Source organism: Lepidochelys olivacea (genome assembly GCF_965140295.1).
Source record: "Lepidochelys olivacea isolate rLepOli2 genome assembly, chromosome: 6".
NCBI classification, from domain to species: domain Eukaryota; kingdom Metazoa; phylum Chordata; order Testudines; family Cheloniidae; genus Lepidochelys; species Lepidochelys olivacea.
Genome location: NC_140416.1, coordinates 72,429,172 through 72,449,542, shown reverse-complemented (window position 1 = coordinate 72,449,542; position 20,371 = coordinate 72,429,172). Strand labels below are relative to the sequence as shown.

General features: G+C 41.9%; 1 protein-coding gene across 1 annotated transcript in view; it reads right to left on the bottom strand.

Moving 5' to 3' along the window:
* Positions 1 to 20,371, bottom strand: part of RASGRP1 (RAS guanyl releasing protein 1) — a gene marked incomplete at its 5' end in the record, with an annotated part of 71,646 nt that overhangs the window by 36,559 nt on the left and 14,716 nt on the right. Inside the window, one exon of the mRNA XM_084629782.1 lies at positions 1,084 to 1,181. Coding sequence (XP_084485908.1) covers positions 1,084 to 1,181 — 98 coding nt within the window. The remainder of the gene's footprint in view (positions 1 to 1,083; positions 1,182 to 20,371) is intronic.

The window sequence follows — 20,371 nt, the reverse complement described above, 5'->3', positions numbered from 1 at the left end:
TACTCCAGTTGTAGATAACTATTATTATTACCGATTGAAAACAGGATTGTTTTCTTGACTGTGGGAAGCAAGTTGCCTCTGTAAGTCAGCTATTTGTTTGGTTTACACTGTAAACGGGAATGGCTCAATGTACATGAGAATTGAGCCCCATATCTTGTTATTTCTGAGGAAATGCAAAACCCAAATGACAATTATTCTACAACCCAAAAAGTAACTGCCTGATATCTTGGATGCTGCATATTGTGGGTATCTAGGGAAGTCTGACTGCTAATGTCATGGCAGGTCTGTTTTGCAAAGCTATGCTAATTGGAAACCAATAACAATTAGAGTTGTGGGGGGAAGTACTAACTAAAACAAGTTCTACCAAGTAAATGCCTGACTCAGCGGTTCCTGGTGTCTCTCAGGATTGGTTCCTAATTATGTTATGATCCATTAATTATGAACAAACATTCAGTAAAGCTAATAGAGTTAGGCAGTATCTTCCAACAGCTAAGAATCCTCTAGATAAAAGAGAGCAGTTATGCCAGTATTCATGCTTTTAGCATCTTTTTTATGAGCATCTGATGGGCCACAAACTCATTTTGTGAAAATATATTTTCACAGAACTTTGAGGCCCCAAAATATGATAATTAGACTGGGGAGTGTTTTAAAATTTACCCACTTCATTTTTGGAACATTTTAACTTTTATTTGCATGGAGAAGGTAATTCAACACGTGCATATCTTTCAATGATTTTCAGATATAGACTAGGTTAGCATAATATGAAGATCTTTCTGTACATAAATAATTACAAATACTGGGTCTGAGATTGCAACGGCCACGTAATTTGCTGGAAAGCCTTCTCCATATACCTTCTACCCTAGATCATTGATAACATCTCCCTAGGTTTGTTTTAAAATAAGCAGACTTTTCTTAAGCACTAAATTTAGCCTTTCAGTTATCATGAGATGCAGAGGTGAATCCACCAATTTATTAATATAGACCTGTAGGTTGTATACACTTTACTTACCATTCAGTCAATGTATTTCTGTATTACCTTACCTTAATAACTACAGGTGAGCATTATAAAGGATATAGATCAATTAGTTTTCGGAGCACATCCTCAGAAGGGATGATAACTCTGTGCATGGTCAGTGTTATCTGTAGCAGCTGGTTGTTTTTACATAGGTTTCCTTCTGAATCTGAAAAGTGAGGTGAAGCATTCTTATCAGGAACATAATAAGACTTGTCATACAAGAGGATAGGGTTTTTTTCAGCTTTCTGTTCTGATCAGGCTGGTTCACATAAGCAATATCAGAGACAGTAGCTACTCTCAGGTTTCAGAGTAGCAGCTGTGTTAGTCTGTATCCACAAAAAGAAAAGGAGGACTTGTGGCACCTTAGAGACTATTTATTTGAGCATAAGCTTTCGTGAGCTACAGCTGAAGTGAGCTGTAGCTCACGAAAGCTTATGCTCAAATAAATGTTAGTCTCTAAGGTGCCACAAGTCCTCCTTTTCTTTTTAGTAGCTACCCTGTTGCATCAGTGAGATGAGATTATTTTGCAAGCAGAGGTGCAGAGAAATCATTTGTACTTGCATAAAATATTTCATCCAAGGATTTGAAAGCCAAATTTTACAAAGATTAATTCAACCTCAAAACATCCTGCAGAGATACACAAGTATAACGGCCCCAATCCAGCAAAGCTCATAAGCGTATGTTTAATTTTAAGCAAGTGAGTATAACCATTGAAACAAATTGATAAATTGAGGTGGAGAGGTTAGGTGAGGTGACTTATCCAAATCAAACAGCGAATCAGTAGCGGAACTGGATGTAGGTCCCAACAGGCAGATTTTTAAAAGGGCACATGCAGTTTTCTGCACACCTGACTTGCATGCCCAAGACCTTAGGGTACACACAGAAGTCAGGATTTACACTTGCACACAGCTATGCATGCACAATCCTAAGAAGAGTGTGTATATCAGGAGATTTTGCATGTGCAGAAGTCCAGCGACGTGCCCACTTAAGAAAAAAAAAATCTAGCCCCAAAAGTCTTAATACAAGTTCTCTTACTTTATCCATTACATTCACTGTACTACTGTTAGTTTTTAGATACACATTTGTGTTTCCCGTATCTCTACTTGGGAAGAATCCAGGACATCAAGTATTTCAGATATGTTTAAATTAACATTACTGTAAATTTGTTACATAAATGCAAATATAATTACACCGAGTATTTTATAAAAATTCAAAGAAGGTATTTTATACCAACTCTGGAGAGAGAGGCTTCGCTTCTTCTTCAACGCTTAGTCAGACTGTCGGCCGTAGTGATAGTTCGCCATTTGGTCTGTTCCTGCGCAACCGCAAAGGTTTGACCGTCTGAGAGTCCAACATGGGAACAGACTTGATAAACCCATTTAATAGGGGGTCTTCCTCTGGGCCACCTCCACCTCTCGGTTGGTGGAATTTTATCCCGGATGTTACATGCCACACGGAAAACGATGTTCGCTGGAACGTCTTGTGGCATCCTTGCGACATGTCCGAAAAGTGTAAGGCGCTGCCTGCGGACAATGGCCCCAGTAGTCCGTAGACCTGAACGACCATAAATATCTGCATTACAGATTAAGTCATTCCACTTTATGCCCAATATACAACATTGACATTTTGTGTGGAAAGCCTTCAGCTTTGTCCAGTCTGTGTGGCATACTGTCCATGTTGTACGGCTGCAAAACAATATAGGAAGGATACAAGTCGAATAAATCCTGAACTTGGTTGTCGTACTAAGATGATGTTGATTCCATATCCGTTGTAAACAGCCCATGGCAGATGCTGCGATGCCAATCCAATGGAGAACCTCTGTGTGAGAACTGAAGGAGCTGGTAAGCATAGAATCCAGATAACAAAAGCTGGAAACCGATTTGATGGTTTCATTGTTCAAAGAGATTGGAGTCACAGGTGGACCTGGTTCTAGATTTTGCAGTTTTGTCTTTGATCATGAAACATGGAGACCAATCTTAGCTGACTCCTACTCCGTATGCTGGAGTGCCTCACAAAACCTTTTGGGGCTCTGTACTAAAAAAGCAATGTCATCAGCATAGTCAAGGTCTTTGAGCAAGAGATGACTGATCTCAATGCCTATGAACCTGATGGAATGATGCATTATGAAATCCATTGCCTGACAAAAGAGTGCAGGGGCCAGAATGCAACCCTGCCTAACACCAGATATTGATTTAAAAGGTGCTGACATCCCGTTCCCCAGACGAACATGGGCAGTGGTTCCATTATCAAGGAAACCTACACCCTTTAAGGCCTTCCATAACGTGACATGGTCTACTGAATCAAATGCAGCCTTAATATCAACATACACTACATGCAGGGGCTTTCTGAACTCACGATGTATCTCCGACAACAAGTAAAGGGCCAAAATGGCATCTAATGCGGACCTGTTCTTCGTAAAACCTGACTGTTGGGGGACGACATTTCTGGTGTGGCAAAGGCTCCAGGCACGCCAGCAAAACATGCGCAAATACCTTCCCTGGAACGGAGAGCAAGGTGATCGGCCTGTAGCTCTTACATTCACTGCGCGGTCCCTTGCCCTTACAGAGTGAGATCACAATACCTTCCTTCCAGGCGGTTGGCAGAGTTCCAGTTCTCCACACCAGACGAAAGATGGCCAGAAGTGATTCTGCTGCAGGATCAATAGCACATTTTAGCAGCTCTATGGGGATGCCATCAGCACTGGCTTTGTGTCCGTTTTTCAGTTTAGAGATGACACACTTCACTTCATCCAATGTTGGTGCATCAGTACAAATGTCTGAAGCCGGAACCACAGTGACTGCCAGATCATCCATCTCCGAACAAGAGGCAGCTGAAGGATGATTCAGGACACTATGATAACACTCCACCCAGCGTGAGAGAATGTCATCATCCAATTTAACTGGATGGCCTTGGCTATCATTCAGGATGCCATTTGTAGTGACTACCTCTTGACCCCTGGGGTTGCAAATGGCATGGAATACTAGCTTCAAGTTGCCCCGGCTAAGCCAAATTCGACATCATCCGCCACTTGGTTATAATATGCCTCATGATCGCTGAGTGCCAGGGTGTTAAATTTTCACTTCAGCTGATTACGAGTGCACTTATCACCATGCTGGTGAGTTGCGGCCTTCAATTTAATTATCTGGAAGGCCTCCTCCAATACCCGGCGTTGGCGTGCTGGATGCCTATTGCCAATCATCTGCTCAGCAAATTGGTTGCGGGTAGAAGTGAACAGGGACCAGGCAACCTCCACGTCATCTGGCAGATTAGCTAGAGCCGAGAATGTGTTGCTTTGACATTGATACAAAACCTGTTGCTAAACCTGGCACACGTAGTGCATCGATGTCAAACTTCTTCATCATCATAGAGGGCTTACCTGCTCGTTGGAACACCAACACCATACTGGCGACCAATAGATGGTGGAGAGGCTGGCTGGTTCAAATAAAAATTTGACTGACTTGCGATTTGAAAATAAAATGTAATCTGTTTGAGTGCTTTTAACTATATTCCCCTCTAAGAGCCTGCATTTATGTTACAAGTTGAGAAGAACAGCTGAAAACCAAAACAGCATAAACATCTTCTTGAAACAATGCTTAATCAGGAGAAGGCAAAATGGAAACAGTAGGCAAAACCCCAGAAACGCAGCATATTTTGCTGCATATATTGTTAGAGGAAAAACATTTCAAGTTGCATATCACCCCATGGAGGTGTTGTCAAGGTTAATCCACCTAAAAAACAATATAATGAAGAGGCAGATGTCAGGTAAGGGTTTTGGTGCTATCTGAAGGTGCCAACTGGGGAAGGTGGACTCCAGATCTGAAATCTCTCCTACTAATCAAAAATCTAGGATGAAAAGCCTCCCTAAGTCTTTGCCTAAGGATGCAAATTCAGCCTCTTTCTCCTGTGTCTGAGTTGTACATCAAAAGATAGGAGAAGCTGGGTCACTTAAGTCAACAGTTTGTAAATTTCTTCAGCACTGGTGCCTCAGCTCACTCACTTTAATGAAGATTTCTGTATTATGGCTCTCCCTGTGCTAAATACAGGACATCTAGCAGACAAAATAAGATATTGATCTACCATCATTTCATAGCCAATTTTTATTGACTCAGGAAACATCCTAGAACTTCTCCCTAACCCCTCCAAGTCAATTTAGGGTCCTTTTAACCTTGTGGGATTTTGAAACATGTCCCACTTCTTCTTGAACTGCTTACTTTGGTTGCTGGCTGTGAGGGGGTGTTCACCACACACCACCCAGGAAGGGTTTAAGGTAGCTCAGAAGGGGCTAATTAACCTAGTAGGCTGCACCTGGAGGGAGATTTAGGCTTGACTAACAAGCATTAATTGAAGATGGAGCCCATCTGGGCAGGAGTAGGCAGGGCTTGTATAAAGCCAGGAAGGGAGAACAGAAGGGGGCTACAGCATAGAAGTTTGCAGTCACTTTCTGGGTGTAGGGAGGAGAGAAGAACAAAACCCATTAGGGGAGCAGAAGTCCTGGGATCCTGACCCCTGAGGAAGCTGGAAAAGAAAGCCGGTGGAGGGCAGATTAGGAAGGAGAGTGGGAAGACTTGCCTGGAATGGCACCTGGACAGCTACTCCAGTGAGACTTCCTTACCCTGGAAGGGGGAAAACTGTATAGTGACCTGGTTGGTGGGCCAATCCACAAAGACAAAGCACTGCAATTCCTAGAGAGCAAGAGGAGCCATGGCATAAGCGAGCAAAGGAAGGGGTATCAGACTGGGCAGAACTAATTCCCAGATGCAGGCACAAGGGGTGTCCCAACGGTGAGTAACGCCTGTTATGCTGGCTCCGACAAACGGTGGTGTGTTTTTTCTTGTATCGTTTTTGGAATTACACTGTCCAAATTGTTTACACGGTAGTTCCCTCTTCAACATCTGTTTGACTAAAGCTTTAGAATTAATAGCCATCTTCATTTTTAATGATGCACTAATTTTCTTTCTGGATCATTTATAACTTTTAGTTGTTTCCTCAACCCATCAGCCCGTTTATAAGCAATCAAGCTAAATCTGGTCAAACTGAACTCATTTACATGCCAGTAAACTGAAACATTTTCGTTGCACTCCATTAAACCCTTTCATACACATCTTCCTTTAATAGTTCCACAAATATCGCCGCTATATTGTTCTCCACTGAGACTGGGCTAGTCTGCCTGAAGACAGGCCTAGTTTATGGATCACATATCTTAATCTGTAAGGGACCAATTCTGGCTTCAGTTACATGGGTGGGAGTCTCTAGGCCTTGCAGTCATATAACTGAGGGCAGAATTGGGCCCTAGCTGCATATAAAGAGCATATGAGCAGCAAAAAGAAAACACCATAATATGGATGCATATGGTTGTGCAAAAGAAACCCACACTGGCTGTAGGGTGACTGTTGTATATTTTGCACAGAAACACTTTGGCCTTAACAGCTTACTTTCTTTAAAGGATTAAGTGTGTGTTTTTGAATAAAAGCATCTTGATAGACAAAAATTCTATGTCCATATCCTGGGACGCTGCTCTGGCAGGATAATGTGGACAGAAAGGGGGCTTGAGCAGCCAGCTGAAGATTCCCTTTGTTCGGGGAACCCCTAGGTGGCATAAATCTGATAGTTTGATTTAATACCATCTGTTCCTGCTCCTCCTGGTGCAGACAGAGTACTGAAGAGACTGGAGAACATGAGCCTGGAGCATGCTGTATTCTGGCAACTCTGGGCCAATAGAACAGGGTCCCTAGGGGTAGAGTACACTGATGAGAGCAGCCTGAGGATAAGCTGACTTGAATGAGGGGCTGAGCCAGCTCCATTTCCCCCAGGATAAAGGGAAGGCAGTAAAAAGCATGGAAATGTACTTTCTCTTTAGAGATTTTCATCTCTGAATATTTTGACAGCTTCAAGAGGAAAAGCCTCAGCAGGCAGTTTTAGAGAAGAATTTTTTGTGTACTTCTTAACAGGCCTGCTAACAGCACATCCTTGTTAGATGGGCCATGAGGGTGTGCAGGTGCACTTACCGCTAGTGAGAAGTAGTGGACATTCTGGCAGGCAGATAAATGAACGGAGACCATTTTGAATTGCCCATAACATATAGGGGGAATGCAGTGGACATAATATATCTAGACCTCAGTAGGCTTTTGACATAGTCCAACATGACATTCTGATAAGGAAGCTGGAGAAATACAGGTTTGGTGGAACTACAATTAAGTGGATCTATAACTGGTTAAACAACCACAAACAAAGAGTAACTATCAGTGGAATTATGTCAGATTGGAGGGAAGTCTCAAGTGGGGTTCCACAGGGATCTGTTCTGGACCTGGTGTTCCAGATCTTAATTACCTGGATGTAAGTAAGAGCATACTGACCTCATTTTCAGATGCGACAAAGCTGGGGGTGGGGAGTTGCCAAGACTTTGGAGGACAGAGCTAAAATTCAGAGGGATCTTGATAAACTGGAAAACTGGGCTATAGACAACAAAATGAAATTAAATAAAGACAAATGTAAGGCATTTAGGGAAGAAAAACCAAATGCACAAATACAGAATGGGGAGTAACCAGCTTGGCAGCAGCTCTGCTGAGAAGGATCTGGGAGTTGTGGTGGATCACAGACTCCACATGAGTCAGCAATGTGATACCATTGCAAAAAAAGCAAATAAAATTTTAGGTTGCATTAACATAGGCATAGCAGGCAAGTCACAGGAGGCGATAGTACCACTCTTCATGGCACTGGTTAGGCCTCAGCTGGAATATAGTGTCCAATTTTGGTCACCAATGTATAGAAAGGATGTGGAGAATCTGGAAAGGATCCAGAGGCGAGCAACAAAGATGAAACAAAGTGATGGAAGGCAAGGCATATGAGCAAAGGCTGAAGGAACTGGGTATGTTTAGTTTGGAAGAGAGGAGTTTAAGGGGGGACAGGATAGCTTTCTTCAAAAACTTGAAAGGCTGCCATAGAAAAGATGGACTACATGCAATGGGGTCAAACTACAGCACAGCAGATTTAGATTAAATCTCAGGAAAAACTCCCTAACAATAAAAAACAGTAGGACAATGGAACAGACTGTCTCTGGAGGTTGTAGAAGCTCCTTCACCGGAGGTTTTCAAAAGGAGGCCGGACAGCCATCTGCCTTGTATGGTTTAGATACAACAAATCCTGCATCTTGGCAGGGGGTTAGACTAGATGACCCCTGCGGTCTCTTCTAACACTATGATTCTATAAACTCACTCTATTCCCCCAAAATGGAAATGTCCTTGAAAGTCAATTAACAACCTTTTGGTTTCCATGTGTGCAAGTGGATAGAAAGTATTCTGACTCCTGAACCAAAACATCTGTTTGTAGGCTTCAATTCCCTTCAAGGAACCAGTAAGACATTAAAGCTCAGTGTTAGCAATTGGTATTTTGACCTGAAGCAATGCAGGTTCCCATATGGAGGCAGTTATAAACCAGATCTCTACTGCAATAATGTGATATTTATTCATCATAACTGATGGTGCCTTTTTTTGTATCCAGATAAAAAAAAGAAACTAGTAGTTGATCTTAGCAGCTGGAAGCCAGAAGAAATCCACTTTAGGGTTCTTGAAGAAACAGCAGGAGAAATTGTGGAGCTGTTATGAATAGGTTGAGTGCCAATAAGCTATTTCCATATCAGATGACTGTTTTTTTGTTCATTTCCAATCTCTCAAAAGGGGAAGAAAAGAGACCCATGACATTGCTGACCACTTATTCAAACTCTTTACTTTACAAAATCTTGGAAAATAAAATCACAAAATCAATAGGTATGTAGATTAAAATATCTAGAGCTGTTTATTGTCAAAGATTCTTGGGCTGTCTATCGACCTGTATATTAAACTTCCTATTCTCAAATGTGATATTGAGGTCTGGGTCTTCACTGTTAGTGTTTAAAGTTCATTTAATTCATTATTTAGTTGTACTTTTGTGTCTGTCAAGCCACAGCCTGCACTGGGAATATGGTATGGAGCTCTTCAGCCAGAATTCACACAGGGCAATAGGGAATGTCAACACCGGTTAATGTGGTGAAGCAGGGCCTCAGCCTCTCTAAGTGTGGCACCATTTGCGTTCAAAGTGCCTCCAGCAGCACAACTCCTCCCCCAGTTCTTGTACTCGGAGGCGCAGATCATAATCTCCTGTGGCTTAAAAAATGGATGGAGACACTGGAGGAGTGCTTAACAGTTTCCATTGAGGCCCCCAGTCCAGGAAAGCACTTAAGTACTCATTTAACTTTGAAGCCAATAGGACTAGCGCTTTGCAGAACTGGGGCCTTATGGACTTAAGTGCCAGCTTTTGAAAAGTCCTCAGCACCTCCCATTGTGAGTGCTATTAAATGTCTACTTGAATGCTTTGATGATATCTCCTCTATCTGTATTTCTAAACACAATCTACTGAGCTTTTTACAGTGATCACTTTCAAGGCCAGCCCTAGGCATGAACAAAGTACCATCGACATGCAGACTCTGTACCACTCACTTTATTAGCACCTCCTCTCTACAGGTACTGAAGCCTTCTCCCACCCCATGATCCGTCGTCACCCTCACCATACACAGGCACACTACATGCACCTTGGAAGGCAACTGCAGGGCTGGCTTTCTTAGTTGCCAACCCACCCCTCCCCCCCTTCCTTCTACCAGTAGCTGCTGAAAGCTTTCAGGTCCTCTTTGCTGAAGTCTTAATTACAAGCATCTCTGAACTGGCCAGCTGTCAAATCCAACCCCCAGAACTGTCACATGCCAGTTTGGAGCTCTTATTCTGTGGACTGCTTTGTAAAACAGCCCCTGGGTCACCTCGTTACTCAGACTTCAAAGCCCCCACTACAATGGTCTCAAAGTATTTCATTCTGTGGACCAATATGATAACCTCCACAAACTAAGAACTGCGCTCAGGTGTTTAGCACCTCTGGAAACAAGGGCACCTTTATTTACGAGCATAACTATGGATTTAGCTGCTTAATGTTTGGTACCTGTTTGAAAACCTGGTCCATGGTCCATAGTGCGATTAGAAAAGGAACTACTAAAATATAACTTCATGAAAGGAAATTACACAGTTTACTTAAGTTTATCTTCATGAAATGTATGGAGCAGGTGAGTGGCACCTTCTTGAATCAATCCCTGTTGTAAGAATTTGTATGTTTCCACATGCACTTGAACCATGAGTGTTAGGATATAGATATTCAGGCCTGTCTGCAAAGGCCTATACTCTAAGAATTTAGGTGTATTCTTATCACTTAGCTAGTTATAGAGGTATAAAAGAGAGAATCAAAATCACTGTCTGCCAGTGTAAGGTCCTTCTCTTACTGTGACAGTCTGAGGCCCTGTGCTTAGGCTAAGATCTTTGGCTAAGCAGCAGAGGCAGCCATAAGCTGGGAAGCGAATAGTCAGATCCTCACATTCCAAACTAGTCACACTGAAATACGGTGCTATTGGGCTGTTAGGAATACAATCCTGTCCTGATAATGCCTGTCACCTCCAGAGAAAGGGAAGTGCCTAGAAGATGTAAAAGGAAACTTCATTTGATAGCATCCTGTCTGGCAAGAACTCACTTATCAATAGCTGGGATGTGAAATCCTCATTTCTTTGTTCTATGCCTATAGTCCCCATTTCCCTATTGTTTGTCTGTATAATCGGTGTCTGGTTCTGTGATTGTTTCTGTATGCTGTATAATTAATTTTGCTGGGTGTAAATTAATTAAGGTGGTGGGATATAATTGGTTAAATAACCATGTTACAATATGTTAGGATTGGTTAAATTTCAGTAAAATGATTGGTATAGCTAAGCAGAACTCAAGGTTTACTATATAGTCTGCAGTCAATCAGGAAGTGTGTGTGTGTTGGGGGGGGGAATGGGAACAGGGAATGGGGGTGGGGAAATTGGAATCATGTCCTGCTAAGGGCAGGAATGGGAACAGGGCCACAGGTAAGGCTCTGTGGTGTCCAGAGCTGGGAAGGGGGACACTAAGGAAGGAAACTGGAATCATGCTTGCTGGAAGTTCACCCCAGTAAACATCGAATTGTTTGCACCTTTGGACTTCGGGTATTGTTGCTCTCTGTTCATGCGAGAAGGCTCAGGGAAGTAAGTGGGTGAAGGAATAAGCCCCCTAACAATGAGCAGTTTATTTTTACATTTATAAGTTGAAAGCTTCTTGACTCATTTTCATTTCCGCTTGTATACCTGTTACTAACCACACACCCTGCTGAGCAAAACCACTAAATGAATACTAAATAAATTGGAATGGCTGCGTGTCAGTGTTATATCATTTTACATTAGGAAGTGCTGCAAAATAGCATACAAGTGTTAGTTTTGTTTTACTGCATTTGTTAAAAAAACCCAGAACAACCCATGTGCTTTCATTCCTTTTTTCTGTAAAATACATATGCTATGTAGAAGTGGGAATTTTTCAGCCAGTATGCATGCTACTCAAATGGGCAGATAAAATAGACCATGCCAATCTAGATCTATTTGCCACCATCAGCCACTATTAAAAAAAAAAATCCAGTCACCAATAACTGGGAGAACATCTGAAACAGAAATGCCTTGTACCATGTCCTGTAGACTGCCACATCTGGGCTCTGAGGGGCTCTCAGAAGGAATATGTTCCACAGTCAGGATCCCTCTCCTGAGGCCTGGCTGACAGCTCATAAGAGTTCAACCCTAGGGGGATAGCAAGAGTGCCCCAGATTAACTGGTTTCAGAGTAGCAGCTGTGTTAGTCTGTATTCGCAAAAAGAAAAGGAGTACTTGTGGCACCTTAGAGACTAACCAATTTATTTTCGTGAGCTTTCGTGAGCTACAGCTCACTTCATCAGATGCATCCGATTTGTTAGTCTCTAAGGTGATACAAGTACTCCTTTTCTTTTTCCAGATTAACTGAAAACTTGTAGCGAGGGAACACCTAGAGGTCATATTTGGGGCTGGATATTTCATAACCAACATCTTTATCTATAGGGGTTCCTGTTTATCACTGTGGTATCTAAACTGTACTCTGAAGTGAATCAGAAGCCAGTTCAGGCATGGAGCACTGATATCACATGCTCTCAGTAACCAAACCTCTAAGAAGGTGAATAACTTTTCTCAAGTACCTGAAGTCTCCTAGTAGTTCTCAAAACTTATCACCCTAGAGAACACATTGCAATAACTAAGCCAAAATAATAGATAGCTGCATGGAGGTTCACCTCACTTGATGCTGCGGTCACTCACTACTTAGAACTCCTAGGGGTAGCAGCCTTCAAAGTGCTATTTGTGATGACTTAAATAGCCACCTCCCAATAGTGGGAGACACTCATAATCATAGGAGCGTAGTGTTACAAATGTTGACCCCAGGAGATAATTAAAGCAGCATACCTCCATAGCACAGGTGGGAGAATCAAAGCACTCAAAAGCTCATATCAAAGATCTTAAGGAAACATGTATAAGAGTACAAAATAAATATGAAGGCTTATCCAGGAGCTCAGAAAACTGTTTACCATCCTACTCATGCCTATTATACTGCACCTCTGCTCCAGATGGAAACAGATGCAGGACTAAAAGAGAACCTTAGGAACACTAGAAACAACCCAAGTTGGAAGGGGCTCTGTCATGAGTTCTATGATGCCCCGCAAAAGGTACTACTCATTTATGTCCTCTTCAATTGCAAACACCACAGATAGCATTGCAGGCCCTCATGTTGTCTCATCAGTTTTTAAATCAATCTCTGCTAAAAACTCCCCATTCTCTCTGATGCTATGCAATGTGAGGCAGAAACTGTAAGGGAACCCCAATGGTTCTGGTGGTTTTTAGCTTAAAAATTAAAATATTTACTCCCTTCTCAAACTCAAAAACTGACCCTTGCAACAAGTTGGCAAAGTACTAAAGAAGGAGCAAGAGGATGAGTGGGGAGTAGTTAGCACCCCCCAACAGTCAAGTCGCTATTTGAGGTATATGATCACTTCTGTCTTCAGGCCTCTTGCTCGTCACACACATTTTATTTGATTGAATATGCCCCCAGTGGGCATGCTTGGTAGACAGACATTTATATTATGAAAACTGTGCAAATTACCTCCCCCATTGTGTTCTGAATATTCAGTGACTTCCTAGCCAAAAAATGTCCCCTCCTCTGTGTATTCTGTGGTTTGAATTCTCATTTGCTAAATATATTAAAGCAGGCTATTACCTTGGTCTGCTCTTCAAGACCTCTATACAGCCTCCCACTCTCTTGGAAATTCCTAAATAGAACCCTGAAGTTACATGTATGCTATCTGGTGCAAACCGTCATACTGATACTTTATATGTAAATTATGACTACATTAATGTCAACCAAGAGGTGAAACTATTTCTGGAAGCTTTTCTCTAGGTACCTTTCACTTTCTTTCATATACGGTTCATCTTTTTGTTTGCTTATTGAAAAAGAAATGGACAAAAGTATTTTGTTGAGCTTCATTTACAGCAGCTCCCCAAGAACTTGACCAAAATCTAATTCTTGAAGCTATACTTGTCTTTCCACCGACTGGCCTACGTCCTTGGAGTCTCGAGCTGGTTACTGCTCCATCTTTCATACAGCAGATTTACCCACGTTGCCTATTGCTGCAGTTGTGATGCTTTAAATTAGCAACCTGTGGCTATCTAATGGCAGATATAGTCACTGAGACCCAGATCCTCAAAGGTATTTAAGTGAATACCTGAATACCTTTTGAGGATTTGGGCCTAAGTTGCTGATTGCCTAATGGATCCAGACTAGGTCATGATCAATCTGGGTAGAGGAATTTGCTCATCATTTTATGGCAGCCTTTATATTAATAGATGGGGTGGGGCATGCAAACTAAATTCAGGAGATTCCCTTTCAGCAGTAAACCATCATTTCTTCTCTGCTACCTGAGCTTCAGACACGATGCACCACTCATTTATCAAGCCTCTTAGAGTTTTTTTTTAAAAGGGGGGATTCTTTCTCTCTTGGGGAAGAGGCAGAAGATAGAATGTTGCAGCAGTTCTGTTTATATTACAATTACATTCATATTGGGGATACCCAATCATGTGACAACCATGCTATAACATTCCTGGGTTTTGTTTGAATAGAGGGACCAAATCATGTTCAGGGTACTATCCTATAGACAGCACTAAAAAGGTCTGGCCTGTAACATGGTTATTGGCCCTGTTGTTTGCACCTTGTTTGCACGCAGGAAAAAAATCGATCCATGCTGTAAGATGGCTAAGGCCCATACACAGTAGTAACCTTTGTATAGTTGGGAACTTAGGGAAGAGAAGCTAAGTACCATTCATGCTCCATTTGTATCAGACACACATGAGGCATAGCTCTCTCCATCTCATGCACAAACAGGGCCTGATCCAACTCTCACTGAAGCTAATGGAAAGGAGTCCACAAAGAGGAGAGACTATAAAATTAAATGAGAATTCACCAGGACCTTGGAGAGGGGAAGGAATATTAACCCCACTTTCCATATTCAGCTCTGCAAAAGGATCCCTAAACAACAAGCCAATAAAACACGAGTGTTGCAAGAAACCCCATACTTTGGGATGAAAGTTCTCGAGTGTCCTTTCCCCTGTGAGACAATTGGGGAATCTGTATATGTACAGCCTATGAATTGTCTGATACAGATATATGTAACAATTCTCCAGTGTCATTTTGAATGTGGGGTTTATTTGCTTTTTCTCAGGTTCTCTTGAATTTCAAGGGGCAGTGTCCAAGGGCTAACAATAAACCTTGATGGTCTTCTTTTCAAATAGCAGCACCCTAGACTAAAGGCTGGATGCTATGCAAGAGAACTGCTTTATCAGGGGATGGGCTGACTGGCAAAAGAATCACCTGGTAGTGGTCTCTCCTGTTGAGACAAAGCAGGAGGTCACATGACACAGAAGGCAGGAAGGCTATAAAAGGGCAGGAACTGCTCTTTATGTCACAAACCTCTCAAAACCACGTTTGGCCTTTTTATAGTCGCTCCTAGCTGTTTTCCAAAAGAGTTGCTATTTGAAAGAATAAATCACTTGAAAACCATTGGTGGAGTTTTCCAATGCAGAAAGACATCAAGGAGCTATTTTTTCATGTTATATTAGCTCTTCTGCAATCATTATGACCAAGACCTAAAGTGACTTGTTTAAAAACAAGTGTGGTAGGATCTCCCACAGATATCTAAGGTAGCTTGTGTACTTTTGGCCCCCTGTTTGAAAAATATCTAAATAGCTAAAATGATCTGTAGTCATGGAAAGCCCCACTTCACATTCCTCAATATCTGAAACTTTCTATTAGACTCATACCAGAATTTCTTTTAGGTAAGCTTCCTTTCCAGTACAGAAGTCTCCTCTTCAGCCTCATCTCAAAGTATTTGGGTCTCAGGTATTTCCAGAGTATACTGGTCTCAGGTCCTCTCTTAGGTGGACAGGGTAAGAGACACAATGATTTCTCATCAAGGTACTCATTCATCAGCTGTTTCAGTGCTAATATAGTCTTTTTCCACTTGAAGGTGTATTTGTCTTGCACACCTTTGCCCTCCCTTCCTTTTATCACAGATCAGTATTCTTTGCATCTCTTCAAACTAGTTGCCCTACTTTGTAGCACTGAAGCATATTTCCATTCTAACTTGTTCACAGATCTTTCTACCATTGTGGGGTTACCTGAAAGAAAAATTTTACAGGTTCTTTTGCATTGTTTTCCTGTTAAAATTTTCATTAACTAGTAAACTAATAATATGAAAGTCTGTTTGAAGAGTCCAATTTGGGTTAATGTTGGAAGAATCTTGCTTGAAGTGAATACCTCATTTGTAGGGCCCTATCAAATTCACGGTCCATTTTGGTCAATTTCACTGTCATAGGATATTAAAAATCATAAATTTCATGATTTCAGCTATTTAAATCTGAAATTTCACAGTGTTATAATTATAGGGGTCCTGACCCGAAAAGGAGTTGTAGGGGGTCGCAAGGTTATTGGGGGTGAGGGGGAGGAGGTAGGTAAGGTACTGCTACACTTACTTCTGCATTGCTGCCTTCAGAGCTGAACAGCTGGAGAGCATCGGCTCCTGGCCAGGAGCCCAGCTCTGAAGGACGAGCTGCCACCAGCAGCAATGCAGAAGTCAGGGTGGCCTGGTATGGCATCGCCACCCTGACTTCTGCGCTGCTGCTGCCTTCAGAGCTGGGCACCCGGCCAACAGTCACCGCTCTCTCGTCTCTGAAGGCAGCGGCAGCGCAGAAGTCAGGGTGGCGATGCCATACCAGGCCACCCTGACTTCTGCATTGCTGCTGGTGGCAGCTTGTCCTTCAGCTCTGAAGGCAGTGCCGAAGTAAGGGTGGCAATACCGCAATCCTCCTAAAATAACCTTGCAACCCCCCTGCAACTCCCTTTTGGGTCAGACCCCCAGTTTGAGAATATTGGTCTCCCCCATGAAATCTGTACAGTATACAGTAAAAGCACACAAAAGACCGGATTTCACAGTGGGAGACCAGATTTCAGTCAGTGATGCATTTTTCATGGCCATGAATTGACTAGAGCCCTATCCATTTAAGTTATTTAACTTATCTGCAGCCAAAGCTTGCTGTTTAACCTGAGACCAGAAGGCGATGATAAGTGCACTGTTAAGACCTAATACCTTAAAATTTTAAACTTATCGCCCACTTCCACCGTGCATTTTTGTCCTCCCATATAACTTATCATACGTACCCCATAATCCAGGGTGGAATTTTCAAAAGCACTTAAGTAATTTATGAGCAAAAAATCCCATAGACTTTCAGTACTTAAGTCACTTCATTCTTTTGAAAATCCCACCCTTGATGTCTGTCTACCTGATTTGTAGGCGCAATCAGATATCTGGCTGCTATCACTTACACTCAAACATTCCAGGCACAAAGCTTCCTATCCTACTCCCACTGAAGTCAGTGGGAATCTTACGTGCTAGTTTTCAAAATCAGGACTTTGAAGTTTAGTGAGTTAAAGAGGACAAACTGACTTAAATAGCAATAGAGAAGAATCATTTGGTAGGGAGTGGAAAAGGCTTAATGAGAACAAATTGATAATATGAAGCTCCTTTCTACCACTCTCTCTCTTCTTCATGTCTAAATTAGAACAACACATATGGAATGGCCGTAGCTGCCAACTTTTAGCATCTTATGCAAATTTATAGTGAACTAATTTGCATGTCCCCATAAACTTCAGCCTTTGGTCAACACATTCTGCTCTAAGCAGTGGTGTGCGTAGGTCATGGAGATGCCAAAAGTTGGTATCTATGGATGGCATGGATGGGAAAGAATCTTGGAGGCTGTCATGGTAGGTGAGCGAGTCTTGGAGAGCGACTGGGTCAGTGGTGGGAGTATGGAATTGCCAAAGGATTTCGGGGCATGCTGAATTGGATAGGTTGCAGTGTTGGGACTGGGGTTGCTGGGTAGGTATATTGTGGGAGGAATCTTGTGGCTGAATAGGGAAGTTTGGTGTGAGGCTGTCTGGAATGTAAACTGGGGGCTGCTGAGAGATGAATATATGGGGGAAAACTAGTGACTGACTAGGGGGGAAGATAGTGTCTGGAGAGGAATCCTGGATCTGGGAGAGCCTGGTACTAGTACTGAACCCCTCACCACTTCCTCCCTGGCTGCTGGAGGAGCAAGTGTCTCCTCTTAGCTGTGCCTTCCCCACTGATCCAGCAGGGGAGACAGAGGCCATTTGGCTGCCCCAGCATAGTGGCCACTGGTGGCTGACAGCTGCATTTGCAGCCTATTACTGAAGCCCAATTGGATGCATGACCTCTCATCTGGGCTGCAGGAATATGACATGGTTGCCGAATACATGAGTGTCACATAAGACACAACACTTAGCAGCCCTGAATGGGGAAAACATGAGAAAATCCTAATTCCTCACTGTCCCAGTTCTGTGGCCACTCTCATTGAAATCTATGAGCCTCAAAGTCAATGGGCATTTCACACACAGAGTGCCCCTAATTGCTGGTTCAGATTTGTTGGAGTATGTTCAATTCTGAGTGATAAATCTTTCCCAGATCTACTTAGATTCTAGACTCTGGGGCAGAGACCATCTTTGGTCTGTGTTTGTACAGCACTTAGAACATTGGGGTCCTGCTCCATGAGTAGAGCTCCTAGGAGCTACAGTAATACACATAATTAATTTGCTCATTTTGTAGGTTATTCTAAACAATTTTCATTTGTCAATATATTGCATTTTAAAGAACTAACATATTTGTATGAATTGGAGGCTGATGTTTAATGTTGCTGATCAGCACTGGGGAGTGGGAGAAAGAATCCCATCCATCCAAAATGAGGAATTATAGAAGATAGAAATTATCCAAAATAAATGTTCTGAAGGAGAGTCAAGTTCAAAGGCTGAGCAAAAACAGATCTTGATGTCACATTATTGATCCCTGCCATATGAACTCCACACTTCAAAGACATGACACCTACTGAAAAACCTCACTTGGAGATGTGACATTTCACCACCATATGTATGCAACTGGGCAGTGACTTAAAGTTCACTCTGTGTACATTTGAGTCTAAAAGGCACAGTGCTCCAAGACTCCTGAAATCCATCTCCCATGCATGAGTAGCACGGATTGCCCCTAATGGCTGCTGCCTCCCCTTTGCCCTTCCCCAGATGCTCACTTCAAGTTCTGAACTAGGTATCAGGGATGGGATGAAAAGAAGCTTAGGAAAAATGTCTTGATTTTTTTTCCAGCCTAAAACCTTCCAACAGCAAGCTCAATTGGACTGTGTAATAATCTCCCATGGGATGTGGAAGCTACATTGTTTGAGTCATTTAAAACTGGTGCAAAGTACTAGAAAATATACTGTAGTGGTGGTCTTAAGGACTGGCAGTGTGGATAGTACTGTACAAGAGACAAAATACTGAAAGTTCCTGCTTCGAAGAACTTACAATCTAAACAAGATAGACACAGGGTAAATAGGATGCACTGGGAAGTCCCGAGAGGAATTAACTGGATTTTATTTTTTGCTGCTGCTTCACACATTGGCTGGAGGAAAGAATGGACACTAGTACTGCTTTCTTTGGAGACTGAATTGGTCATCACTTTTAAATGCCTAAACTTTTGCGAAATGTAGAGAGATTACATCCTTTTCCTCGACTGATATAAACATTTTTCTCCCAGATTCCTCTAAAAGGCATTCACTAAAGGACCTAGGGAGAACTTTCATCCTTTCTAACCACTTCCATAAAAATTGAACATGGAAGGCCAGATCCACAGCGGGTGTAAACTGACCTAGCTCCACAGATGTCAACAGACCGATTCACACTTGCACTAGCTGACGATCCAGTATATTTTGACTAGTAATAGTCCTTGGTATATTCCCTCCTTCAATCGGAGATAATCATTGGCACGCCATAGTCAAATCCCATATTTTACATGCAACATCATCCTACAAAGTAGAATTTTTTTCAGTTCAGTTGTCCAAAGTCAACATGCTGAGTTAAAGGAAAGAAATAAGATTGAGGGTCAATTTTTTTTTGTTTTTTTAAACAGCTTTTTAAAAAACTAATTCATATTTTTGGCAGAATCTCCTATGGAAAATGTTAAATTATCAATGGCTGTTTTACATTTGTTACAACCACAATCAGCTTTACTTAACTAAATTAGCATTAAGCATTCTAAAGAGCAGTAACAACTCTTCTGTGCTTGTAATGTCATTAGCTCCTTATTAACATAATTTCTGTTGCCAAGCAACTAAAACTTCTATGCCATATTTGATGGAATTATGCCAAGATTATGTAAAAGCATAAAGATCAATTCCATTTTAAAACAGAGTAAAACTGAGCTAACTGATGAGTACTTTATCTAATAGAAACGTCAATTTTCAGTTTAGGATGGTAATATTTAAGAGGTGGGGGAAAAAACCCAGAAATTGAAGGATAAGAGGTAAACAAAATGCCATTTCCAGGTGAATCTAGTAGTGAAAAACTAAATGATAAAGATAATTTACTTCAATGTGGGTGTGTATTCATTTATAAAATACGTAACTGCCTTTGAGTCAGAATTCTGTGTTACTGTTTGTGTGAATTAAGCTGACTTTCTAAGCTTTCCATCAGTGGCAACAGGATTTGAGCAGGTAGGGAATGCTGACCTCACATATAACCATCTGACTTTGTTTTTAAAATGTCAATGTTTAATATTTTAAAAATTGCCAGGTTGATGGGATTTGATGAATATATTGTACCCTAAGTTTGCCTTATGTATGTCTGGAAGATCAAACAGGATGCTTTTTTTAAACAACTAAATGCATGGAAGTCTAACTTCATGGAAGTCTAACCGGCTCTTGATGATTTGGGCTACAGTTTAATACCTTATATATTGCGAAGAGAACTGTGTAAGCAGACCCTTCTAGTCACAAGGAGATGCACTGAAATCATTAGGGTTCCACTCAAGCCTG